Source organism: Suncus etruscus, chromosome 5 (genome assembly GCF_024139225.1).
Source record: "Suncus etruscus isolate mSunEtr1 chromosome 5, mSunEtr1.pri.cur, whole genome shotgun sequence".
Taxonomy (NCBI): Eukaryota; Metazoa; Chordata; class Mammalia; order Eulipotyphla; family Soricidae; genus Suncus; species Suncus etruscus.
In genome coordinates this window covers 61,793,773-61,821,259 of record NC_064852.1, presented here as the reverse complement: position 1 = coordinate 61,821,259, position 27,487 = coordinate 61,793,773, and the positions used below count along the sequence as shown (strand labels likewise).

At 39.2% G+C, this 27,487-nt stretch overlaps 1 protein-coding gene across 1 annotated transcript in view; it reads left to right on the top strand.

Annotated features, from left to right (window-relative positions):
• CCDC93 (coiled-coil domain containing 93) overlaps nucleotides 1-27,487 on the top strand; it is a 106,996-nt gene that overhangs the window by 44,135 nt on the left and 35,374 nt on the right. The window contains exons 8-12 of the mRNA XM_049773143.1: nucleotides 1,851-1,887; nucleotides 6,002-6,085; nucleotides 6,354-6,404; nucleotides 7,381-7,467; nucleotides 20,686-20,802. Coding sequence (XP_049629100.1) covers nucleotides 1,851-1,887; nucleotides 6,002-6,085; nucleotides 6,354-6,404; nucleotides 7,381-7,467; nucleotides 20,686-20,802 — 376 coding nt within the window. The remainder of the gene's footprint in view (nucleotides 1-1,850; nucleotides 1,888-6,001; nucleotides 6,086-6,353; nucleotides 6,405-7,380; nucleotides 7,468-20,685; nucleotides 20,803-27,487) is intronic.

The following is a 27,487-nucleotide window of genomic DNA, read 5'->3' as shown; positions in this document are numbered from 1 at the left end:
TCCAGTCTGAGGAGGACTGGTCAGAGGGCACTTTCCCCCACAATAATCTGGACTGGGCAGTGCAGGCACCCTCTGCAATCAGGACACTGGCTGGTGGTCTTTGTGAATTGGGAGGAAGGGCCTGACCATTCCTACCCAAAATCAGGATGCCTCTATGACAACTGCTGGCCCCAGAAACAGGTCACTACTATAGTGATCCCTCTGGCACATTGAATCCTTTATTTCTTCCTCCCTCCTTATCTCACTGCTGCACACACAGAATTGTAGTGCTTGCCTGTGATTAGTGAGACATAATTGGCATTTAGCACCCAAGATGCAAGGAGAAGGGTTTGGTTAGGTGATTTGTGTGGTTGGGTTGGGTTGGGTTTCTACCTTCCATTCAGGGAAGATAAAATTAGTATTGACTAATCCATTTCTCAGAATCTGCCTGAAAGTCCTTCACTGGATTTCTGTGGTTTCTCATATTTTAAGCTCCCTCTGCTGGGCTCTTGTCCTATCGTTTTATATTCGATGAATAAGCATGTGTGACAATAGTGATTTTTCTCTCTGTGTGTGTGTGTGTGTGCGTGTGTGTCTGTGCATGTGTGTCTGTGTTTCTGTGTTTGTTTGTTTTGCATCTCCATTTATATGTACCATCTGCAAGGTCAGTTGGTACTTTTGGCTTCTATATTTCTACATTTTCTCCCACTTACATTTCAGTTTACTTATTTCACTTAATTTAGATAGATGATGTGAGGAAGTAACTTCAGTGCTCTCTAGGAGGAGGGCACAGATATACAAACAAATAGTTGGGCATGCTTGTCCTCTGGGAAGTGGGGAGGAAACATGTTCAAATGCAGGTATGGATGGGTCAGTAATGGGGGCTGGAGTAGGGACAGGTGCTTTGGAATCCAGCCTTATTGCTGAGGGGGAAACACCCAATGTACACAAAGCTCTCTGTAGGCAGTAATTAAGAGAGGGACATGTAAGGAGTATGGCTGTAGGTGAGTGCAAAGAAAAGTCCTGTTACCTCTATGTTGGGTAAGGCTTGCCATTCCTCAGTACAGATCAGACTTGTGGAAAGGTGGTTAAAGAATAGGGAGAAGAGTGAGGGAGGAGTATGACTGGAGGTATGAGAACAGGTAGGAGGAGGCAGCTTACTGATTCAGTAAGTGAGATATATGCCAGTTATACTTTTTCATCATTTTCTTATTTTCTGGTTGCATTTACATTTAAACTATTTAAAAATAACTGGGTTTGGCTTTATGTTCAAGATTGAATGGTTTTAGAGTTGCTATCTTTGCTTTAAAAAAATATAAAAGTGTTGATAGTAATTAGAACCTCAAAGAAGACCTAATTTAAACTAAAGCCCATTTATGGTTTACTTTGAATTTAAGATTACTTGAAGTGAGTGCCTATTATTGGCATTACACTTGAATTATGTTTGAACACTTAACAATGGACTAGATAGGAGATGCCATATATGCTCCCTAGGGACCATGCTTAGCTTGAGTAAACACTTTCTCATATGTTTATATAGACAGTTTTTAAGGCTTTTAGCTTAAACTGTGGGTGTGAAATGTAGTTCCCGATTCAAAGAGTAATGATGGCATTTAAAGAAGATGTTGCATTCTGCATTATTTGAGATTCTATTTACAGTGTTTATATGGTAAATAGATTGGCTTTTAATTAAAAGGCAGTGGAATATAATTATGTCCTAGGCATTTGAAACATTTTTCTCTACTCAGCTAGCAGGCAGCATTCCTCTAGGTTCTCTTTATGTCCAAATCCAGCCAAAATATATTGGGCCAAATATGTGTGATTTTGGAATAGTAATTGAACTTCTGTTTTTTTTTAATTTCTGGCTGCAGGAGATATGGATTTAGCCGCCAGAGCAAAACTGAGGCGGTAAGTAAAGTATTGATAATGGAGGGGGAAAGTAAGAGGTGTGTCTATCCCCTTCTTCTCTTCTTGGCACCGAACAGGCTGGGAAGAAGGAGCAGCATGCTGTGCAGTGCTCAGGGCTCTTTGCTCTAGCCTCGAGTAGCCCAGGACAGCATCATGTGTACAGTGCCACACAGCCTCATCACATGGCCAGAAGTGTAGGGTGATTGAAAAGTCTGCGGCCAGGGTACAATAACTAAAGGTGTGAAATTTAAGTTTATTCTGAGGGCCTGGAATATGCCTCATCTGATGAGAGACCCTAGTTATGTGTGAGCAAGTAGCTGACTGATATAGAGCACAGCCTTAAATTACAGGCCTACTCTGTTCAGCCACTGCAAGGATCAAAATGGTGGTGGTGGGTGGGGAGTTCTACTTCACAGAGGAGTCTTAATGATTCCTTAATGTTAATTTGTTCATCAAGTTTATAATAACTTATATCTATTATTGATCTATGGTTTAAAAGAGCAGGAAATTCTGATGTGTCAAACCTTTGTCATGTTCTTAGTCCTTTATTTAGGACCCTTCCTCTCTCATGTTTTTTTTTTTTCCCTTAGGTTTTCTGAAAAGTTCTCTGAGTTAGGTTCTTATTTCTGCTTTACAAATCAGAAAGCTGCGGCTCAAAGAGGCTTGATGATTTTTCTGAGATCACATAGCTCCATGGTGCTTAATAAGAAACTGAACTAGGGTGCATATGACATCAAAACCCATGTACTTAGCCTCTGCCTTTTGAATAATACAGAGCCAATGCAGGAGGGAAGTCTTCCTGCTTCTGAAGTCTTCTGGCTTGGGACCCTTATTATCAGCCCTTTAACTTTCCACTATAGGTCGTTTCCTATTATCTCAGCAGTCCCAGGAGTTAGGCAGGCATGAAAGCATCCATCTCCTGCTGAAGAGATACTGCCAGTGAATAAGGTGTTTGCCTGACATGTGATAGACCCAAGTTTTATACCTGGCACCACAAATGGTCCCCAAGCACTACTGGAGTGACTCCTGAGCAGAAAGCCAGGAATAAACCATCAGCACTGCCAGGAATATATGGCTCCAAATTTAAAAACAAACCAAAACAAGTATCCCCCTCAATCTCAATCTCAAAGCTCTGGTTCACTGCTGCCACAATTGTCAGGAAGAAAAGTGTAGATCTTTACACTTGTAAGCCAGAAACTTCTCTGCCAAATAACAGGACCTGAGATTAGAGTTTAGGAAATGTCTAAACCTGAGAGAGGTTTACCACTCTGGAAAGAGAAACTGACTTATAGGAAAGGGGTCTTAGTAAACCTTTGCTCTTTTAACTCCTTTGGCATTCTTGCAAGGGACAGTAAATCTCTAGATCAGGGGTGGCGAACAGGATTTTTACCCTCACTCAAAATGGCAAAATGCAATGTGTGTTTAATATATTATTGTTAAAATTGTATGCTTTTGTGTGAGTGTTTGTTTTGGCAGGTCACTGCGTGGTGTGGCTCTCTGACTCTCACAGTTGAAAATTTTGGCTCTTTGTGTCAAACTTGTTCACCACCCCTGCTCTAGATGGTACAGCTTTGGTGGCCCCAACATGTAGCACATGGTTTGGCAAGAAGTGGGGCAGGAACAGTACTTTACTGTGCACCAGCTAGTTGTACTGAGGATACAGGGAACAGATGAGGTGTTTTAAAAATGAAGTTTGCCAAGCCAGTGGCCTTTGGAGTAGAAGGGCAGAGATTTGTGTTCTGAGCAGCTCTGGCTGGCATATAGAGAAGTTGCTACTTTTTGAGCTGATCATTCACAGTGATAGGCCTAGAAGCATTCAGAAAAAATAAGAAACCATCCAAAATAAATGAATAAATGAACAAGTAAAGAAATTAATATAAAACCAGAGATATGACTCATTTACTAAAGCATATCTAGCCTGTGTTGAGGCCTTGAGTTCAATCTCTGGTACCATGTAGCCCTCAGGTAGAACCAGTTGTAGCCCTAGAGACTAGCTTATGGAACCGGACCCAGGGAGTTCCATTTACCTTTACCGTTTTTTTTTTTTTTTTTTTTTTTTTTTTTTTTTTTTTTTTTTTTTTTATTTTTGGGCCACACCCGTTTGATGCTCAGGGGTTACTCCTGGCTATGCGCTCAGAAATCGCTCCTGGCTTGGGGGGACCATATGGGACACCGGGGGATCGAACCGCAGTCCGTCGCTTGCAAGGCAGACACCTTAACTCTAGCGCCACCTTCCCGGCCACCTTTACCGTTTTTTAATTAAAAGGTTTTAACTAGGGGCTAGAGCGGTGGTGCAAACAGGTAGGGCATTTTCTGCCTTGCAGGCGCTAGCCTAGGACAGACGGCGGTTCAATACCCCAGCATCCCATATGGTCCCCCAAGCCAGGAGCGATTTCTGAACACATAGCCAGGAGTAACCCCTGAGCATCACCAGGTATGGCCCAAAACAAACAAACAAACAAACAAACAAAAAAGGTTTTAACTAAAAAAATTGTATATTTTTTTATGTGATGCTAACTTGTCATTGGACTTGGACTAGGAATATAGTTAACTCCAAGCACTATACTCGGGCCACATCATTCTCCAAGCACTGTTGTCAAAAACTCTCCAAGCAAGAGCTAAAAGGTGTGTCTCCAAACACCACACACATACACACACACACACACACACACACACACACACACACACACACACACACACACACACACACCTATTAAAATGGTCACTCTTCTTAAAAGTTTAGTCCAGCATTTTGAGATTTTTATAAAAGTAACCTTTTTTTTTTATCTCCACCCCAATATTATTTGTTTGTTTATGGGTGCATAACTGATGGTACTCTGGGCTCACTCCTGGCTTGGTGCTCAGGGACCATCCCTGATTGTGCTTAAGGAATAATATGTGGTGCCAGGATTCAAACCAGGGTTGACTGTATGTATGCAAGGCAACAATATGCTGTAACAACATATTTATCTCTCTCTCAACCCCCATTTTTTTTTAATGGGACTTCATTCTTGGGGATCGCCAGCTTTTCCTCCCTGTTCAGATTACCCATTCTACTATCTTCCCCGAAAGACTTCCTTTTTTTTCTCAAAACTCAGTAGCCATGTTGTTGCCAAAAGAGGTTTTTTTTCTTTCAGTATATTTTATTTTGTTTTTTTTTTAAATTAATATCTTTATTTAAACACCTTGATAACAAACTTGATTGTGGTTGGGTTTCAGTCATGTAAAGAACATCCCCCTTCATCAGTGCAACATTGGTGATGAGAAAGACTTCTTGATACCCAGCCTCCCTCTGCTTTCTGGTAATGGCTGTCATTAACAGATGCCCACCAAGATGGGGAGCATTTCCTCTAAAGCTCTCACACCCTTATTCCTCTCCTTCATTGAGTGAGTTCGGGCATTAAAGTGAACTGAAGTGCCTTAGTGTACACCTTCTCCAACACAGGGCCAACTTTGTGGCCAAGGGAAAAATGTAAAGGATTAAGAATGATTGAGCATGTAGTAAGTATCTAGTAAGGATCTTTAGTATTAGCATTATTAGCTCATTGGTAAGAAATTGGTGCATATTCTACAGTCATTTTCTCCAAAGCAAAATATTTTCTGAATTTGAGTAAGTCATATGGCATCTGGTAATTTGAATTCAGATAGTAGGAATGTGCTGTATCAGATACTTCTAATTCTGTTTTTATTTATGATGCAGTACACACACATACAATTTTCACAAAACACTATTTAACCTTTTCCAAATGTGTGAAGAAAACAAATTGATCCTTGTTTGTGATGTTTATTTAATTTATTTATAAGCTCATCTCAACTGGTACTTTGAAAAGACATGCCTTTAACCAGTTACCTGCCCTTGAGGATGTTTAAATAGGGAGAAGACCCTATAAGTTGTGAGTTAAGTCTCACAAATGTGTCAGAACTGATACAGATTACAATAAGCTATTTAGACTGGCACTTTGCAGGACCAGAAATTCAGTCCACTTGGTCTCTGGGTCAGACCTACTAATCTATGTTCTTTTCTACACAGGCTCATACTTCTCAGCAGTAGTGTTCTTGTCCTTCTGAGTCTTCCACTCCTATATTCAGCTGTATTTGGCATCTTTTCTTCCAGGCTGAGGACAAGAAAACATCACTTGCCACAGTTACAGAAAAAGCTGATGCCCAGGATGAAGATGAGCTTCAAGCTGCTGAAGAAGTATGTGCCATGGCAGTTCCTTATGCTGTTCTCTCTCATTCATTTGAAGAACAATTTCACCTCTATCTCAGCTTTTCAAAATAGCCCACACCTTCCACTGACAATTGCTGTTAAATGACCTCTCATACCTTTCCCAGTTTCCTTTTGTCATCTCCCATGAGATTCACTGTCAAAGGAGGTTCAGTAAGGCAATTCAAGATTCCACAAAGACTCATTCGGATATATTCCCATATCTGCTCACCATTCCTTCTCCTTGTTCCTTTTCTAGCAACGTATTCAATCATTGATGACCAAGATGACCGCCATGGCAAGTGAGGAGGTGAGATGGAAGTGATAGAAAGGATGGGGTAATATAAAGAAAGGGACCTGGAATCACTCTTTTCTGCTCTGGAAGCTCCTCCCATAGGAACTACAGGCTGCAGAGCACTTGGTGCTTCATTCTCTTGGGCTTTTTTTATTTTGATGGGATATTTTCATGTTCTGCCATCCATGAGACTCCCTGGTAGGGAAAATTGGCAGGGCAACATTGGAGTAGGATGTTCACTCTGGGTCAGCCTTTCAGAACTTTGAGAAACATTCATGTCCCAGCTTCTCCAGATTCACCAATTACACCCATCCTAGAAGTCCTGGTCTTCTGTCTTCCTAGGTTAAAATTAAAATGTCAAACATAGTTTTACTTCCCACAGCTCAAGACTGGTCCAAAAGGTTCAACCTAGTTAGATAGTGGCTTTTTAAAACAGAGAGACTGAAGAGAGATTTTAGGATTTGTAGGTTCTTTTTCTCCTGTTTGTACATTTCTCTTTGAATTCTAATATAGACTACCATGTTTCCCATCAGTACAGTGGCCATAAGGAAGAGAAACATTGTGATGGATATAAAAGTTGGAAAAGGATATTCCAGGGGCTGGAGATACAGAACTGTTGTGGATAGAGCATTTGTCTTGCACATGGCTGATCCAGATTTGATTTCCACATGCCATATGGTTCCGCAAGCCCCCCAGGAGTGATTCCTGAATGCAGAGCCAGGAGTACCTGTCCATTGTTGGGTATGGCCCAAAAACCAAAAAAAAAAAAAAAAAAGGATTTCCAGCAGTATTCACTATATGAGCAGAGCCCCATACAGTTAACAGAGTTCAGAAGTAATTTAAATTTTGGCCAAGACTATTTCCTTCTTTTCTTGTCACTAAATATCTGAGTCAGAGCCCAGTTAAGCCCCCAATTGGATGGAGATAGTGGTTTGTTTGGCTGTAATGCCCAATGTTTAGGGCTGAGTGCTTCTCTTTTCTGTGATTGCAGGGTCGACTCACAGCCAGCTCCGTGGGCCAGATCGTGGAACTCTGTACCCCTGAGATCAAGCAGATTGTGTCTGAGTATGCAGAGAAGGTATGTGGAGGGTCCAGCTGGAGTCTGTGCTGCAGGCATTGCCTCTAGATTTGTTTCCTCTCCCTCCCTTCACAGTAATGGAGTCAGATTGTCATGCATTTGCCATGTTGGTCAGACACATCTGCCAAGCTTTGCCCTGCTCTGCTTTCAACATTTGCCCATTAGCTACATTACTTTTTTTTTTCTGTAGTGTCTATTTTTCTATAAATATAAAGAGAAGATCTGTCTCTCAGAGCAGTTATTGAATATGATGAATTAATGCCTGAGGTGCAGCACAGGCATTTTTCCTTTTCTACTGGACTTCCTATAAGTATGTGCCCTATTCAGTGATTGGGCTGAGGAATGGAGCTTTACCACCTAGGAGATGAACCCCATACCTCAACCAAGCCCAAGGCAAATTTTTTTGTTCTACTTTATTAAAAGAGTATAGAGTGAGCAAAAACCCAAAAGTCATATTTCAGTGTTATTTTTTTTTTCCATCCTCAGAATAGGTAGCAGGACCTTGAATATTTCAGGGAGACAGTGATTAATCATTTTGCACATAACTGATTCTCGTCTGGCTGAGACAGAGTATCAGTGAAGCCAGATTTACAGAGCCTTCTTTCACTCTCTCCCCAGCCACACTGTTGTCCCCTTGAAATGTTGACATCTGTTGCAACAGCCAGCTTTGCTTATCCTATCTCTGAAGCTTTAATGACGTTAACACTGCTTCAGCCTTTTATGCCATGGTTTTCTGTTTGATTTTTCTCTTTTGTTTACTCTTTTTTTTTTGGGGGGGGGCGGTTGTTCTGAAGTTCAGGAATTACTCCTGGTCTTCGATCATTCTAGGCAGGGCTAAAAGAAGTATGTGTGGTGCCAGGGATCAAACCCAGGTTGGCTTTGCACAGGTAAGCATCCCACCCGGTGTAGCATCTTTCCAGCCCTGCTTCTGAGATTCTTGAATGCACGATTTTGAGAAGAAATGTCATCCATAATTGGGGGTTATAATCTTGTGTAAACATAGCTGGTACTTATCTTCTGCCAAATGTCAGCAGCTGCTAGGAGCTGTTGCATTGCTTGTAAGGAAGGGCAAGCATCTGTGTATGAGCATCCTGTGGTTGCTCACAACTTTTTCTTCCCAGGTATTTGGGCCTGAGAGCCCAAAGATTCCCTCTTTCCTACCGTTAACTATGTTTTTGAAGTTTCTTTCTAAGTAAGTCTCTAATCCTTTTCTCACCCTTGTATTTAAGCACTCAAGTGTACTCCAGTGGCTGCATTAAGGCTTTTATTACCCTAAACTGCTATCCACTCACATTTCATTCTGCTAGAAAAGGGTAAAATTAGAAATAGTTTTAGCAGTTTCTTTTCAAGAAGGTATTCTCATGAAGTATGGGAAGCCTAGAGTTTTTTGTTTGTATTGTTGGCATTGAGCAGACAACATATTAAAATGATTATTTAAATTTTTTATTATTTATTTTACCTCCTCACTTATAAATGGTAACTCTTCGGATCCCTGAGAAGATTGAATACAATTCCATGATTTTGTTTATGTTGTTTGTTTCCTATTATGTGACTCATCAATTATAATCTTTACCTGTTTACTTTTTGAGTACGTTTTTCTTGAAAATCAAGATAAGCTATTTTATAAATTTGTCTTTCATCACTGTAATGAAAATATCTTCTCCCTTTTTTTGTATGATTTTTCTTTATATTCCAGGATTTTGTGACATAATTGTCAGGTATTTTTTATTATTATCATTATTTTCAAAAGACAGAGTGGGTCATTGAAATAACTTGCATTTGACTTACCATTTTAGTAGTTAAGCCTAACATTTATATCTTTAACTTCTGTAGAGTTTTTTCTATTTTTACTGTTATCTTTCTACCATTTGTCAAATAATTTCATTACTCATTTGAAGAAATTGTGTTTTCTGTTTAAGTTCAGTTTTACATACATTCCATTATGGAGTCATGTGTGATTTTATTTTGTTATTGATAATTGCTTTATTTATTAGTTTCTTATTATTTTATCAGGATTGCCTAGCTAAAGACCACTAAGAATACACCTGTAGTTGAATTAACTGTGTTTATTGCTGCTTGTAGTGGGGGAAATCACACAACAGTGGGAAAGCAGAGGGCATCTCCATAAGGAGGCATTAAATAAAGAGAAGGGGCGGGAGTAATAATATGGCTGGTAGGGTGCTTGCCACATGGCTGATCAGGGTTTTGCCCACGACACCACATATGATGTCCTGAGCACTGACAGGAGTAAGTCCTCAGTGTAGAGCCAGGAGTAACCCCTGAGCATAACCAGATGTGCCCCTCTTCGAAACCAGCCACATAAATAAATAAAAGCATAGATTTAGGATTGTCTTAGGTAATTTAGGGGAAGGTTTAAGAAAGTGGGGCTTTGTTCTTTGCTGAATGCTTTAAGGAAGTACTGTTCAATGAAGAGATATCTGAATGAATCTCTGAATGACAAGGAGGGTGGTAAAGCTGCGCACATAGATATTATAAAGGCACGTTAAGTTATTGGAATAATGAACAGTACACAGGTTTTTCTTCATATTTGTGCTTGATCATAGTGAGTGCATAGTTTTATATCTCTGTCCTTAATGATCTTGGAAATTGGCTAGCACCAGAACCTAGAACAGGTGAACTCCTAGCAGCATCAACACGTTACTAATAGAAAGAATTGAGTACTTAGGTGTCAGAGACAGCTTTTCTTTTATTGCTACTTATCAGCATTGACAGAGGTAGTGACTGAAAACCACACACATTCATTATCTCATGTTTCCTGTGGGTCACTGGTTGGGGTTCAATGTATCAGGGATCTTAGTTTAACTAACACAATTTACAGTGAGGGCTTCCACCCAGGCTGCAATCTCACCTGAGACTCAATGCAGTGGGGAAGGGCCTGTGTCTTAGCTCCCATTGTTGCCGGCAACTTTCAGTTCTTTACCCTGTGTTGGCTGACGTTTGCAGTTCTTAGATGTCAAACTGGAGACTCCACCCAATCTTTATCACAGGGACCACCCAGCATTATAGCTTGCTTCTTTCAAACCTTCTCATGAAGCTGACACCTTCTCATAAGACAGAGGTTACAGTTTGTATAATGTAGTTGCAGAGCCACTACACATACATCTCATCATTTTCACTGTGCTCTGCTGCTTAGGAACAGCATACTGGTCTTGCCCACATTTCAGAGGTGAGATTAAAGACCATAAGACCTGAGAGTGAGGGGCCAAATTCATGGGGCTATCTTAGAGGGAGTCCACGATGTATGTTTCCCTTTTTTATCTTATTACTATAAATTCAAATAAGAACATATATAGGCCACTCATCCAAAATCCATGACCTGAGATATTAATAATGATACCCATGAAAGAAGATATGGGACTGAGAAATACTCAGAAGGGACACCAATGGTGCTTTGTGGAAGAAAATAAAAAACACTTAATGGATTAGGCTGAGACCAGAGCACATCATTGCTTAGTTGAAAAATGGAAAAAGGACAATTTTAGAGGATGAAAATGTGAAAATGATTTTGTGACCGATGAATAAATTAGATACCCTGCAAGTGTTCGGAAAATCAAAAGGCATTTGGATATAAAAATGAAGCAAAAAACATATGTAGACTCTTCTTTCAACTTCACAAGTCCTTTTAACAGTGTAACTTGATAAATAATATATGTGTTTCAAAGCAAGTCTCTAAGATATGTAACTCAATTTAATGTGGTTCCTGTAAAGCAGCAGGGAAGAGGAATGTGGAGAAGCTTCCAGATATATAATTCATAAGTGTTGGTTAACTTTGGGCCAAGGAGAACTATCTCCCATCTCTCTTTGTTTCCAAAATTTAGCACTTGTCCCCAAATATACTGGGTAAACCATAGTGCATTTAAGTGTGATCTCTAGTTTGTCTTTGTATCTTAGCTTTCATTTTTACAAAGGAAGTATCTATTACTTTGTAGAAAATACAAAAAGGCTGAATCTAAAAATGACTTCAAATCTGTTATTCTTCTCTTAGGAGCTCAAAGGAAGGGATAGAGGTTGGTCCAAAGAAAGTCCAGGGGTCTTTAAATGAACATAAAAGAACTCTAGTAATTCCACTAAACAAATATACACTGTTTTTAGTACTTTAGTATTTGTGTGCCAACTAAATTATTGCTGGTCAGCATGTGCTGCATTTGAGGACATTTTGTAGACCTGGAGTTATAGTTGTGTGAGGGAAAATCAGGAGCATCTATCAAGTGCTGTACTTGTCCCTGATGCTTTTTATACCATTATTTTATTAACTCCCCAAATAGTTTATAGTCCTTATATTCAGAGTACTCTGCCTTCCTTCACCATTCTCCATATTCAGATGCACTTGAATCTTAGTTGAAAAACATATGGGGATAGAAAAATAGTACAGTAGGTAGTGTGCTTGCCTTGTACATGGTCAACCAGGGTTTGACTGTAGGCATGTCCTATGGCCCCCCTTGAGCACCACAAAGGGGTAATTCCTGAGTGCAGAGCTGGGAGTATACTCTGAGCATTGATGGGTATGGCCTAAAACATAAAGAGAGAGAAACAAGTGATATATCCATTTTGCAGATGAAAATGTTAAAAATGAGAGGGCTTAAGTAACTAGTCTAATACCATCTAGCTAATAAGTTCCAGGACTGATTGGAAAACTTGTCTTCTTGATAAGGCATAGCATCTTTGGGATGCAACAGGAGTCACCCCTTTATCGTCCTTATAGTCTGCCTTTCAGTAATAGGGCCTTTTTACACTCCTCCCATGGACTAAGTAGAAATAAGAGGTCAGGTGATATTGAGAAATATTTATAGAAATAAGCAAAAAATAAAAATAGTGTAATCCAGCCACTCTCAGTCAGTCACACCGAAACTGCTGAAAGCTGTTACTGTTTTTATGAGGTATGTGCAAGTGATATACACATACAGTAATATTTTCTTATTACTGGAAAGAACTGCATTAACATATTCTCATTGTGGGCTGAAGAAAGCACATGCCTTGCACAGGGCTGAACCATGTCTCCAGACCCCATTTATTCCTCTGTGCTCCTTATGGAGTGATCTCTGAGCACAGAGCCAGGAGTAAGCCCTAAGCACCACTGGATGTAACCCAAAAACAAATAAACAAAAATGTTTTCATCAACTGTAGAACATAGCTATTCTAATTTAAGTGTCACCCCTGGGAAAGCACCTCTACCCTCTACTGCAGTAGAAATTTTAGAGAGAATGGTATGCATAGTCCAGTGTGAGATATGTATCTGAATGCACCAGAATAGCATAAAGCTGCCCAGCTTGTATATCACTGCTCTGGTAAAGAACACAGCACTTTCAGTCCAGTACTAGGGGGCCATCATAGTCTTAATCCCCCGAGGGATCTACTCGCCATCCATAGTGATGATCTGTTAGAAGGTCATGTCCACTTACCTTTTTTTGTCTCAAGTCCCTGTTTTAGGCTCCAGAAGTGGGTCTCTACATTCTGTAATGCAACCTCAGGAAAAAAAAAAACACAAAAACAGGTTTGGAACAGGCATCACTGCAGGAAATAAACCAGGCCAAGCTTGAGAGGTTGAAACACTTGTGGTCAGGGAGCTTTCCATCTTTTAAAGTGAAAGAGAGTTGCCAGCCAAAGCTGCAGTTTTAAATTGAGCACCAAGACCATTACCCAGGGTGGGGAGGGGGCAGCAAAGACAACAGAACTATCTAGAACTAGTCTATCTAGAACTCATCCCACCTAGGTGTCTTTGACATGTAAATAGGCAGGAGAGGCTGGAAGCCAGCTTTGTTTAAGTGAACAGTTGTAAACTAACAGAACACTATAGTGGATACATTTGAGGTTATCATGGGAAGGATCATTTGGGGAAAAATTGTTTTTCTTAATAGATTTTGTAGATTTTGGAAACTTTCTTACTAGCAGTTAAATTCTGGCTCTGTTGCTTCTGACCTTTTGATTTTTGAGGACCATTTTGTAGCAATTAATTTGAAGCCTATGATCTATCCTGAAATGATCTTTTGAGAGTACCTGGGGATCTGATAGGTAATAAAACTGGGTATACCTACAAAGAGACAGTAATGATGGTATGGTCAAGGATGCTCAGACAAAAACACAAAGGAGAGAAAGTCTCTAGGGAATTCAGACAGCCACATTTGATTTAGCATAGGCTTTATCCCTATATAGTGACATTTTTTATTCCACTTAAAAGATTCTAGGAGTAGAGAAAACTGCCTTAAAGTTTAGTTACTTACTCACCTGGGTACAATTGCTTTATAGGATTTTTTGGTTGCAAATAATTGAAACTGCCCAAATGGCGCTATAACTGATGAGAGAGAGAGAGAGAGAGAGAGAGAGAGAGAGAGAGAGAGAGAGAGAAGAAGAGGAGGGGAGGGGAGGGGAGAGAAGAGGGGAGGAGGAGAGGAGAGAAGAGGAGAGTAGGAGAGGGGAGGGGAGAGGAGAGGGAGAAAGTGTCAGTGTCCATGAATACATGGGTTCTGGGTACTCATATTTTTAAAATCTCTTTGTCCCTGATTTAAATGTGTCCTCCTGTTATTATTGACTTGGAGACCTGCCATATACCTTTCCAATTTCACAGAAACATCCCCATATCTGGAATCTAAGAAATAAATTTCCCTGTGTTTGACATTATCCACGTATTCATGTCATATATTCCTTTTTTTCAGATATTCCGTCCATTTTGGCCTGGCAATGGCAGGCCTTTTGATTGTTAGCCTTTGAAACAAGAAATCATAAAAAAGAGTGATACCCTGGATGAAGGGATTACTATTTCTAGGTCAAGAAACTGGGCATATTTGAAAGCTAGCATATTCATAAAGCCTTTGCTTAGGTGGCCCTCAAGTAATTCATCTTACTAACTGGGTGTAACTGATCCAAAAGAACTTGTTAATAGGCCACCTTTCTTCTTGAGATAACTGCCTTCATATTGTATTTATGTTTCTTGGTTTTGTATTTCCAGTTACTGTTATAAAGGTGTCTTTATTCATGAAGGAAAGTAGTAAAATTTTGGAGATAATTTGTGCCTACTTTTTGAGCTCTTTTCTGCCAGATAACAGAATTTGCAATTAACGTTTCTCTGGACATCCCTCTCCCCACACCCTTCTTTCTCACTCGCTCTTGTTTTCTGTCTCTCTCCCCATCTCCCCCTCTTCCTTTCTCCTGTACCTCCATATACTGCAACCCTGAAGAGCTCACTGTTAGGAATCAGTCCGTCTAGTAAAAGATAAATTACACAGCCATATAATTGGTGTGATTTCAAGTGGATACTGTCTGCCACTTTGGTTTATCTGCCCCCAAAAAAGGCAATTGGTAGAGCTGATGTCGAACTTTTTTTCCTGCTTAGGCAGAATGGGTGATATTTAAATTTTATTCTCAACTGAGGCAAAAGGGAAAAGAAGAGCTTAAGAGGGCTGTATACTGAGTGAAAAAGATCTCATACTTTAGGGATTTGTTTGAGTCAGAATGTCATGGAATTTATCAACCAAATGATCCTCACTACTTCATTAGGTAATCAGACCTGCATGGAGCCAGTGTGGTTTCTGTAGCTTAAGTATGAATGCTTTACAACACTTCCCTCCCCATTTTCTAGCAGCTCTGGAGTTGGCATGTATAATTGAATAGAGCAGTGATACAATGAATGAATTAGCCTCTGGGAACTTGGTACCTGTGGCCACAGGTAGAAAACCTCAGACTGCCATCAGGAAGATCAGGGCACTTGGTAAAGTTTTATATTCCATTTTGGAGCCATACCCAACAATGCTCAGAGGTTACTCATATCCAACAATACTCAGAAGTTACTCATATCCAACAATACTCAGAGATTACTCACACCCAACAATGCTCAGAGGTAACTCCTAGCTCTAAACTCAGAGCCACTGAATTATTCATGGCAGAACCTTTCAGGGTGCCAGGTATCAAACCCAGGTTGGCTATTTGCAAAACAAGTATTTTAAGTGCTGTCACATTCTAACTTGTAACTTCATCACAAGGGACCTTTCATCTCTTGAATGCCAGTCAGAGGCTGATGATGGTGGAAGATTGTAGACCCTCTCCTAATCACCATTAACCAGGACTTTCCTTTTGAGGTGGAGCTCTTTTATAGATCTGAGGAGTCAGGATTTCACTAGTTTCTAGTCCTATCTCCCAGGACTAGAATGCTTGCTGTAAATAAGGACTAGTGTTTCCTAATAACTTAACAAGATTTGGTTTTCATAACTATTTGTTGAAGTAAGGGGTAGGAAAGAAAAGACAAGATCTTTCAAAGCTCTCTTCATCTCTAGAACAGGTTAAACCTGGGGGAAAAATGGGGTAGATCACATCTTATGAATGACTTGGTTTTTCCTAATGACAAGACCGAAGGCTCAGAGGTAAGATCTGTCTTTTTCCATATCCCCAGTGCCTTCCAATGTGCCCTACTCAATATTAAGTTTGAATAAAGAATTTGTTAAAATAAAGAAAGAAAGAAAGAAAAGAAAGAGAAAGAAAAGAAGAAAGAAAGAAAGAAAAAGAAAAAGAAGAAAAAGAAAGAAAGAAAGAAAAAGATAAAAAAGAGAGAGAGAGAGAGAGAGAGAGAGAGAAAGAAAAAGAAAGAAGAAAAAAGAAAGAAAGAAAAGAAAGAAAAGAAAGAAAGAAAGAAAAAAGAAAGAAAGAAAGAAAGAAAGAGAGAGAGAGAGAGAGAAAGAAAGAAAGAAAGAAAGAAAAGAAAGAAAGAAAGAAAGAAAGAAAGAAAGAAAGAAAGAAAGAAAGAAAGAAAGAAAGGAAGGAAGGACAAAGACTTAATACTGTAATTAGATGTAGGTATTAAGAACTCTTACGAGACTGGAAAGGATATTGTCAAATATGTTTGTCCCAAGATTTTCTGAATTCAGAGTGGTGAGATGAATGAAATATATAACAGCAGACCAAAAGAATAATGAACTGTTACCCTGGGGCCGTGAAGGAAGGAAGTGAATGACAGTTATCAGATATTTCATTCATATGTGCGATATGAATTACTAAAGTAGTGGTTCTTTTTCAGTGGTAAGGTTTATCAAGATGCCAGAAACTAAATTTCTGTCATTTAGAATAAGAAACTTCTGCTATTTTCATGAAATATGGTTCCTATAGTTTTTATTTTCTCTTTTTCTTTCTCCAGTGTCAAAGATAGAGTTCAGGTCTCCTACATGTAAGACATGCATTTGACTTTAGACCCACATAAACAGCCCTTTATTGTTGACAGATTAGTGACTATAATATTCTGTTGGGGGTTGGAGTGATAAAGGAAATATTCCTGTATTGGAAAGAATGATATGTAGATAACCTTTTGGGTCTCTTTCATTATAAAAGTATATAGCTTTGGCTAAAATATAATCATAGTTTGTGTCTCAATTTTTTGAACCAGATTAGTGTTATTAAATTACATTCAAATGTGGTTCCCCTGAGAAAAGGAATTACAAATATGTGTCATTTACAGAAAACATTAAATCTGCAGTAGAAGTCATTCTAATCCACATTGTGGTTTTGGAAGCACGTTCTTAATCTGATATTGTTGAACAAAATCAGATGGGCACTCTGGTCCTCGCTCCAATGTAAACACCAATGTCTTATTTTTAGATGATTGTCATTATTAGACAGATGTACATTTTTAGCAAAAATCAATTTAAATATCCTGAGAATTTAATTTTTTTGTCACAAATTTAATATAAAGTGCTTTCTCTTTTCCATTGGCCTTTTATCACATTATATCCTTACAAGATCTAACTTGATCATTGTGACCATTAATGAATAGAATGTCAGTTGAGTCATACTGTTTTCAAGACTCCTTTCTGCCATCATCATCCTTTTGTTCATCATCAGTTTTGTTAGCTCTGATTGTAAGTAAAGTTGTAGATTGCTAAATTTTAAAAGTGTGTTTGAAAAATAGAACAGTTAGCTTTCTATTGACTAGGTTAAGAAAAACTCTCTTAGGTGCCAGAGAGATATAACTCAGCTGGCAGGATCACATGCTTTGCAGGCAGGAGGGAAAGGGTTAGACCCATTACTGCATGGAGTGGCCCACTCTTCCATTCATCAAGCCAGGAGTAGCACCCAACACCATGTATGTCCCCCTCAATACTCTTTTCAGCTCTAGAATAATCTTATCTACACAAAATTAGCTTTTTCATTTTTAAAAAATGCAATTTGCATGACATTTTTAGACTAAGACAAATAGAGAAAATCAAAAATATGTATACTGGGTCCTGTTCACAGACACATCATTCAAGTTAATTGAACTGGGAAATTGTCAATTAATGGAAATGACACTATCTTGATATTAGTATACATTAATTCATTCAGATACAAATTGAAGGGGCTTTGTAAAGTAATGAGAATTAAAACTTAGCAATAAGAGAAAGATTTTTTTGTTTGGTTGTTTGACCAGACCTGGCAGTCCTCTGAGCTTATTTCTGGCTCTGAGCACAGGAATCACTCCTGGCGGGGCACAGAGGATGCCATATGGGGTGCTGGGGATCAAACCCAAGTCAACCGCAATCAAGACAAGCATCAAGTCTGCTGTACTATCTCTCCAAATTTTCGACAGAAATACTTTATTTTTACACTTAATTATAAAGTTATTCGGAGTATAGTTGTTTACAGGTAGTCTTTCAATAGAATTCCTGTTACCAGTGTGACCTTCCTTCCACCAGTGTTTCCCATCCACTCTCTAAGTCTGTCCCCTCAGCAGGCACACATTTATTTTATATATTGCTTGTTATAGCAAATTGACAAATAGAATTATAAAATGAATCATTAAGTCAATATGTGATTATTGTTCTATCTCACAATGCTATTTCTAAAGTCATTGGGGATTTACTGAACTGGTTGCTGCTGGTTGAGCTTTTTGTGTTATTATTTTTACTCATTGAGCTTGGTGAAACTTTCTTATCAAAGTTGGCTGTACTGCTATTGGACTGCTAATACAAGTGCACTAAGAAGGAGGTATTACATATGGTTGGCTACATGTGCAGGAACTGTGGAGCTGAGCTTACATGTTGGAGGAATTGATGTGTGGATGCACGTCCCGAGGTGCATCTACCTGCCCAATTCCTAGAAGCCCTCATATGTTTCACCTGGAAATCCATCTACCTGGGATAATTCAGAAGCTTGGCTTCTTTTTCTTTTTTTCATTTTTGGCGGGGGAGGAGGAAGACACACCCAGTGGCGCTCAGAGGTCATGGGTTACTCCTGATTCTACTCAGAAATTATTCATGACAGGCACAGTATGGGGGGAACATATGGGATTCTGGTAATTGAACCCAGATTAGCTGCATGAAGGCAAGCACCCTACCTGCTGTGCTATTGCTCCAAACCCTGACTTCTTTTTTTAAGAAAGAATTTTTAAAGTCCCTCTTTGTGTGGAACATGTAATAGCAATAGGGGATGCAACAACAAACATGTACATGAACTTGAAGATTCTTTATACTGCAGGCATTTTCTCTTTTTATCTTTGAATGAACTGTCCAGTTTAAATATGCTATCTGAAAAAACTTTTCCTGTCAGTGTTATCTAACGGATGGGTGGGCCTATTCATTGCTTAGGGCTCTAAACAATACTAAAAGGACTGTCCTAACCAATAAGTAGATTCCCAAAAGTTCCTCTTAACAGTTTTAGGAACTTTTAAGAACTCTTAAAATTTATTAAGGTACCAGTAGTTCTAATTTTTTAATAATAATATCATATACTAGCATCAATGTCACATGGAATTATCATTGTATAATAACAAGAAAATGAGAAGTTTAAAAATGAAATCCTAGTTTTAATATGAGTGATATTTTTGCCCCAGAGACATCTAAAAAGGGTCTTGATGACTACATAGTTAAAGTTTTATTTGAGAGAGAGAAAAATGAATGAAGAGAAAAGACCTTTAGTAGGTAAGTAGATTGGTGGGTAGTTAAGCAGATAGGCAGGCAGGTAGTAACTATACATATTTATATATATATTTATAAATATTTTTATTTATATATATATAAAATGAGAAGAATGTGGAGCCAGAGAGGTGGCGCTAGAGGTAAGGTGTCTGCCTTGCAAGTGCTAGCCAAGGAAGGATCACAATTTGATCCCCCGGCAGCGTCTCATATGGTCCCCCAAGCCAGGGGCGATTTCTAAGCGCTTAATCAGGAGTAACCCTGAGCATCAAATGGGTGTGGCCCCCTAAAATGAGAAGAATGTGAAACAACCTGAAAATCTTTCCAAATATCAAGATAGTTAGGAGCCAAAGAAATAGTATAGCTGGTAGGGGCCGGAGAGATATCATGGAGTTAAGGCATTTGCCTTTCATGCAGAAGGTCATTGGTTCAAATCCCGGTGTCCCATATGGTTCCCCGTGCCTGTCAGGAGCAATTTCTGAGCATGGAGCCAGGAATAACCTCTGAGCACTGCCGGGTGTGACCCAAAAACCACAAAAAAAAAAAAAAAAATAGAAATAGTATAGCTGGTAGAGCATTTGCCTTACACATGGTCCTCCAGGGTTCAATCCCTGGCATCCCATATGGTTCTCTGGAGCCTGCCTGGAGTAATCCCAGAGCACTGCTGGGTTTGGCCCAAAAGCAAAACAAGTTTAAAGGTAGTTACTGGTTTTCTTGCAAGAAGTGTCTGTAAAGTTAAAGATTTCAGTTTTCTTTCTTTTTTTCTATTTCTTCCATATAGATTAGCTACCCAAGTCTAATTGTTCATGTTCACTAAGATGAAAAAAAGATGGTATGCAGGTTCCTAGTTTCAGAAAACATTGGGTGTATATATACTAGGTTCCTTAATAAAAAAGGCTGTGGAAGGTGGGTAGAGAGATAATGTGGAAGTTGGGTGGGAAATTCAGGATCTATTCTCTTGGGAATTTATCTACAAAATGGGTTGATTGGTGATTAAACCTCAGAGTTGGAGAACCCATGTACCTGATATAGACCCAGATATATCCATTGTGATATATCTGAGACTCTTTGATAATGTGCTCTTGCCTATGTGAAGTTACCAGGAATCTGTGTCTCTGGATGAAAAGCAGTTTCTTTTGATAGGTATTTTGGTCATTGTTCCGTCTCTTCTCTTTACCTGGGTTTTATACAGGCTTCCTGCTATACTGTGGCTTAGTAGCTGCCCAGCAGTGATCTACCCAGACAGAACAGAAGGGATCTATCTGCCTTACATGAACTGAGATGGTCTAATTAAAGTTTCTGGGGTCTCCCTTCCTGCCTGTTTCCACAGCAATCTGAACTGTCAGCTGAAGAAAGTTCAGAAAAATTGGGAACCTCCCAACTACATCGTCGGAAAGTCAATTCCTTAAACAAGCAGATTCTGCAGAAGACAAAACATCTGGAAGAGGTTGGTGTGTTCTTTTTATCATTTAATTCAAATAAAATAAAATCGTATTTTAAAACGGAAAGAACTGGGAAAAGAGTTAAGAATTCTGTAGTAGACTAGTCAAAGCAGGTCTTAGAACAGAAGTCAGCATGCTTTGACCCTTGGACAATCCATCCACCATTTGTTTTTATTTATGAAGTTTCATTGGAATATATATATATATATGCAAATCTCTTGTTTATATATTTTCCATGGTTTCTTACAAACTCTGCGAGCAGAAGAGGGGTTATAGTGAGACTATATGACTGAAAAATATTTATTCTTTGATCTTTAATGAAAAATGGACCTGATGAGAACATATATTTTTGTTTGTTTCATTTTAGGTACTGTGAGTTATAGTTTTATTAACATATTTTCATGCATAAAATGTTCTAGCACCAGCCTTCCACCTTCCTTTCACTGTGCTCATCACTTCCTGTATTTCACCCTCATATAAGTATATGCTTTGGGGGGGAGGGGTGCCACACCTGGCAGTGCTTAGGGTTATTTCTGACTCTGCACTCAGAAATTGCTCCTGGCAAGCACAGGGGACCATATGGGATGCTGGGATTCAAACCACATTTCAGCTATTTACAAGGCAAATGTCCTTCTGCTGTGCTATCTCTCCGGCTCCCATGGGATATGCTTTCTATTAAAGACCAGGTTTCAATTTCTATTTCCTTTGATTATTTGTTGGTTTCTACATATGAAAGGGATCATTTTGTATCTGCCCATCTTATTCTGATTAACTTCATTCAGCATGATACTCTTCAGATCCCACTATTCATTTGAATAAGGGTTAACATGCAAGATCTAGAAAGCACTGATAAGAACTTTATTCCTAAACAAAAAACCTAAAACCTCAAAAAATGGGAGAGGGGCTGGAGAGATAGAATGGAGGTAAGGCGTTTTCTTTCATGCAGAAGGACTGTGGTTCAAATCTCGGCATCCCATATGGTCCCCCCATACCTGCCAGCGGCGATTTTCTGAGCATAGAGCCAGAAGTAGCCCCTGAGTGCTGCCGGGTGTGACCCCCCCCCCCAAAAAAAAATGGGAGAATAAATAAGCAGAAATTTCATGAAGGTAGACATATAGATGGCCAAAAGAAAAAAGAACAACTAGAAATTGATTATGTATATTATCTATATTTCAATCTTGACATAAAGTCCTAAAAAACTCTTCAGAAAACACAGCTCTACTCTGTTGATAGCAGTGTTGTTCACAGTAGCCAAAATCTGGAGACAATCCAAATGTCCAAGATCAGATGACAGGATAAAAAAAAATGGTATATACAATGCAGTATTACTCAGTTTTAAGAATTCATGCTGGCCTCTTTTCTGAGTCCCTGAAACTCTCAGAGGGCTGGGAAGGCCCCCCCCCCCAAAAAAAAAAAAAAAAAACTGCCTCCTGGAGCTGCTAAGGCCAAGAAGCCAAGAAAGACCGAGTGAGTAAGGACTGGCTATGAGGGTCGCCAGGCAGAGAGCTGATTACTCTGTCTGTGAAGGATCTGCTCTGCTGTGCCCTTGATGACTGAGAACTTGAAGGGACCTGATGGCTTTACTTGTATCTCTTTTCTGAGTCCCTGAAGCTCTCCAGAGGACTAGGAAGGGCCCCCACAAAAAACTGCCTCCTTGAGGCCACAGAAGAGCACGGCCACTCCGCTCCACTTCACTTCTTGGCCAAGCACTCTTTCTAACCAATGAACCCCACCACAACACGCAGAAAAAAATCACACTACAGGCATGACAATGGGAAAACCATGCACAGAGAATGAAGATGATTTCTCTGATGACCGAAAAAATTCCAACCATCTGATTAACCTCTCAGGTAAGGAGTTTAGAACAGAAATGTGGAGGATGTTCGTGGAACTCAAAGAAAGCATAGATTGATCTGAAAAGACCACAAAGACAGAAATAAGAAAACTCCAAACTGAAATAACAGATCTGAAAAACACGGTAGCTCAACTGAAAAACTCAGTGGATGGCCTCTCCAGCAGGGTAACAGCAGCTGAGGACAGAATTAGTGAACTGGAAGATAAAATGCAGAACAACTACATACAGCAGAAGAGATTAGAAAAGAACCATAAGACAAACGATCAGACACTGGAAAAAGTACTCAAGGAATTTGAACAGATGAAAATAGAAGTCTTTGATAAACTCAACAGAAACAACATAAGAATCATTGGAGTCTCAGAGGCCCAGGTAGGAGATCCCCAGGAAGAATCAACCGTCAAAGACATCATCACAGAGATACTCCCAGAGCTAAAGACTGCATGCAATCAAATCCCGCTTGCCCAAAGAGTACCAGCTAAAAGAGACACGAAGAAAAACACCCCAAGACACATCCTAGTTACAATGACAAATTCCACAGATAGAGATAGAATAGTGAAAGCAGCAAGATCAAAAATGGAAATTACATTCAAAGGAGCATTCTTAAGACTTACAGCAGACATGTCACAAGAAACCGTCAAGGCCAGAAGACAGTGGTGGGATATTGTGACAAGACTGAATGTAATAGATGCCTCACCGAGAATACTGCATCCCCGCACAACTCACATTCAGGTTTGAAGGAAGGAAGGATACATAACTTCATGGATAAGCAACAGCTCAGAAATTTCACAGATGCAAAACCAGCCTTAAAGGAACAACTGAAAGGTCTACTTTAAGACAAGACAGACCAACAAACACGGCAAACTTATCCACAAGGATGACATTAAACCCTATGACAATCATCTTCCTCAATGTCAATGGACTAAATGCACCAATTAAAAGACACAGAGTGGCAAAATGGGTCAAAAAGATGAACCGAACCTTCTGCTGCCTACAAGAAACACACGTGATAGTCAAAACAAACATAGACTCATAATCAAAGGCTAGAGGAAAATTATCCAAGCAAACGACACCCCTAAAAAAGCTGGGGTGGCCATATTAATATATGATGACACCAACTTTAGGCTCAGAAAAGTTGTAAGGGACAAAGATGGACACTTTTTACTAATCAAGGGATATGTGCAATGGGAAGAAATCAGACTACTAAACATATATGCACCCAATGAGAGACCGGCAAGTTATCTAATACAATTATTGACAAATCTGAAAGAAGAAATTAATAATAACAATAATTATTGGAGACCTCAACATGGCCCTGTCAACACTTGATAGGTCAACCAGACTGAAACCCAACAAAAATATACTAGCCCTGAAAAGAGAAATGGAAGAAAGAGGACTAGTAGATGTATATAGGACACTCCATCCACAAAAACCTGGATACACATTCTTCTCCAATGTACATGGGTCATTCTCCAGGATAGACTACATGCTGACACATAAAACATACCTCCATAAAATCAAGAGGATAGAAATTTTGCAGTCTACCTCTGCTGACCACAAGGCTCTGAAATTAGATGTGAACTACAAAGGGACACAGAAGATAAACTTTAACAATTGGAAATTAAACAGCCTGCTATGGAACAACCAGTGGGTCCGAGATGAAATCAAACAGAAAATCAAAACTTTCCTAGAAACAAACAATAATGAAGACACAAACTACCAGAATCAATGGGGGACAGCAAAAGTATTCCTGAGAGGAAAATGTATAGCTTTGCAATCACACATCAGGAAGGAATGAGGAGCATACTTGAATAGCATAATGACGCAGCTCATAAAATTAGAAAATGATCAACAAAAGGAATGAAAAATAGGGAGACAAAAGGAAATAACAAAGCTGAGAGCAGATATCAATGAAGTGGAAACCCAAAAAAACAATCCAAAAGATCAATGAAAGCAGAATTTGGTTTTTTGAAAAAATAAACAAGATTGATAGACCATTGGCAAAACTCACAAAGAGAGAGAAACCTGATAACCTGTATTAGCAATGAAAAGGGGGGGGGGGGCTCACGACAAATATTGCAGAGATCCAAAGGGTAATCAGAGACTACTTTGAGAAACTCTATGCTACTAAACATGAGAACCTGGAAGAAATGGATAAATTATTGGACACTTATAACCTTCCATGGTTAAGTAAGAAGGATATAGCATATCTAAACACCCCCATCACTATTGAGGAAATTGAAACTGTAATCAAATATCTGCCTGAAAAGAAAAACCCAGGCCCAGATGGGTTTACTAATGAATTCTATCAAACCTTTCAACAGGAACTACTACCAATCCTAGCTAGGCTCTTCTATGAAATTGAAAAACCAAGAACACTCCCAAACAGCTTTTATGAAGCCAACATCACCTTGATACCAAAACCAGACAGAGATGCTATGAAAAAGAAAATTACAGACCAATATCCCTGATGAATGCAGGTGCAAAGATCTTCGACAAAATCCTGGCAAATAGGATCCAATGCATCATCAAGAAGATCATTCACTACGATCAAGTAGGTTTCATCCCAGGAATGCAAGGATGGTTTAACATCCATAAATCTATCAACACAATACAAAATATCAACAACAAGAAAAATTCAGATCACATCATATCAGTAGACGCAGAGAAAGCATTTGATAAGGTCCAACACCCATTTTTGATCAAAACTCTCAGCAATATGGGAATGAAAGGAGCCTTTCTCAATCTAGTTGAAGCCATCTACCACAAGCCAATGGCAAATATTTCCTCAATGGAGAAAAAAGAAAAGCCTTTCCTCTAAATTAAGGTACAAGACAAGGCTGTCCACTCTCACCACTCCTCTTCAACATAGTACTGGAAGTACTTGCTATAGTGATCAGGCAAGAAAAAGATATCAAGGGAATCCAGATAGGAAAGGAAGAAGTCAGGCTCTCACTGTTTGCAGATGACATGATACTCTACTTAGAAAACCCTAAAGACTCTACCAAAAAGTTTCTAGAAACAATAGATTCATATAGCAAGGTGGTAGGTTACAAAATTAACACACAGAAATCAATGGCCTTTTTATACACCAATATTGATAGGGAAGAGATAGATGTTGGGGCCGGAGAGATAGCATGGAGGTAAGGCATTTGCCTTTCATGCAGGAGGTCATTGGTTCAAATCCCGACACCCCATATGGTCCCCCGTGCCTGCCAGGAGCAATTTCTGAGCCTGGAGCCAGGAATAACCCCTGAGCTCTGCCGGGTGTGACCCAAAAACCACAAAACAAAACAAACAAAAAAAAGAGATAGATGTTAAGAAGGCAATCTCATTCACATTAGTGCCACACAAACTCAAATATCTTGGAGTCAACTTGACCAAAGACATGAAGGACCTATACAAAGAAAACTATAAAGCCCTGCTTCAACAAACAAGAGAGGACACATGGAAATGGAAACACATACCCTGCTCATGGATTGGCAGGATTAACATCATTAAAATGGCAATACTCCCCAAAGCATTATACAGATTTAATGTGATCCCTCTATAGATACCCATGACATTCTTCAAAGAAGTGGATCATAAACTTTTGAAATTCATTTGGAACAATAAATACCCTTAAATAGTGAAAGCACTTCTAGGGAAAAGAAATATGGGAGGCATTGTTTTCTCCATCTTTAAACTGCATTACAAAGCAAGAGTTATCAAAACAGCATGGTATTGGAATAAAGACATTCCCGCAGATTATTCAAATAGGCTTGATTACTCAGAGAATGTTCCCCAGACATACACTCACCTGATTTTTGACAAAGGAGCAAGAAATTCTAAGTGGAACAGGGAAAGGCTCTTCAAGAAGTGGTGTTGGCAGAACTGATTAGCACTTGCAAAAAAGCGAACATAGACCCCCAGTTAACATTATGTACGAAGGTAAAATCCATATGGATTAAAGACCTTGATATCAGACCTGATAACCATAAGGTATATAGAATAACACGTAGGTAAAACATTCCATGACATTGAGACTAAAGGCATCTTCAAGGAGGAAACTGCACTTTCCAAACAATTGGAAGCAGAGATAAACAGATGGGAATACGTTATACTGAGAAGCTTCTGACTTCAAAAGAAATAGTGCCCAGGATACAAGGTATTCACCCAATACCCATCAGATAAGGGGCTAATATCCAAAATATACCGGGCACTGACAGAACTTTACAAGAAAAAACATCTAACCCCATCAAAAAATGGGGAGAAGTGAACAGACACTTTGATAAAAAAGAAATACAAATGGCCAAAAGGCACATGAAAAAATGCTCCACATCACTAATCATCAGGGAGATGCAAATCAAAACAACTATGAGATACTCACACCACAGAAATTGGCACACATCACAAAGAATGAGAACCATCAGTGCTGGCGGGGATGTGGAGAGAAAGAAACTCTTATCCACTACTGGTGGGAATGCCATCTAGTCCAGCCTTTATGGAAAGCAATAGGGAGATTTCTTCAAAACCTGGAAATTGAGCTCCCGTTTGATCCCGCTATACCACTCCTAGGGATATACCCTAGGAACACATGAATACAATACAAAAATCCCTTCCTTATACCTATATTCATTGCAGCACTTTTTACCATAGCAAGACTCTGGAAACAACCAAGATATCCTGCAGATGAATAGCTAAAGAAACTGTGGTACATATACACAATGGAATATTATGTAGCCATCGGGAGAGATGAAGTAATGAAATTTTCCTATACATGGATGTACATGGAATCTATTATGCTAAGTGAAATGAGTCAGAGGTAGAGAGATAGGTGCTGAATAGTCTCATTCATC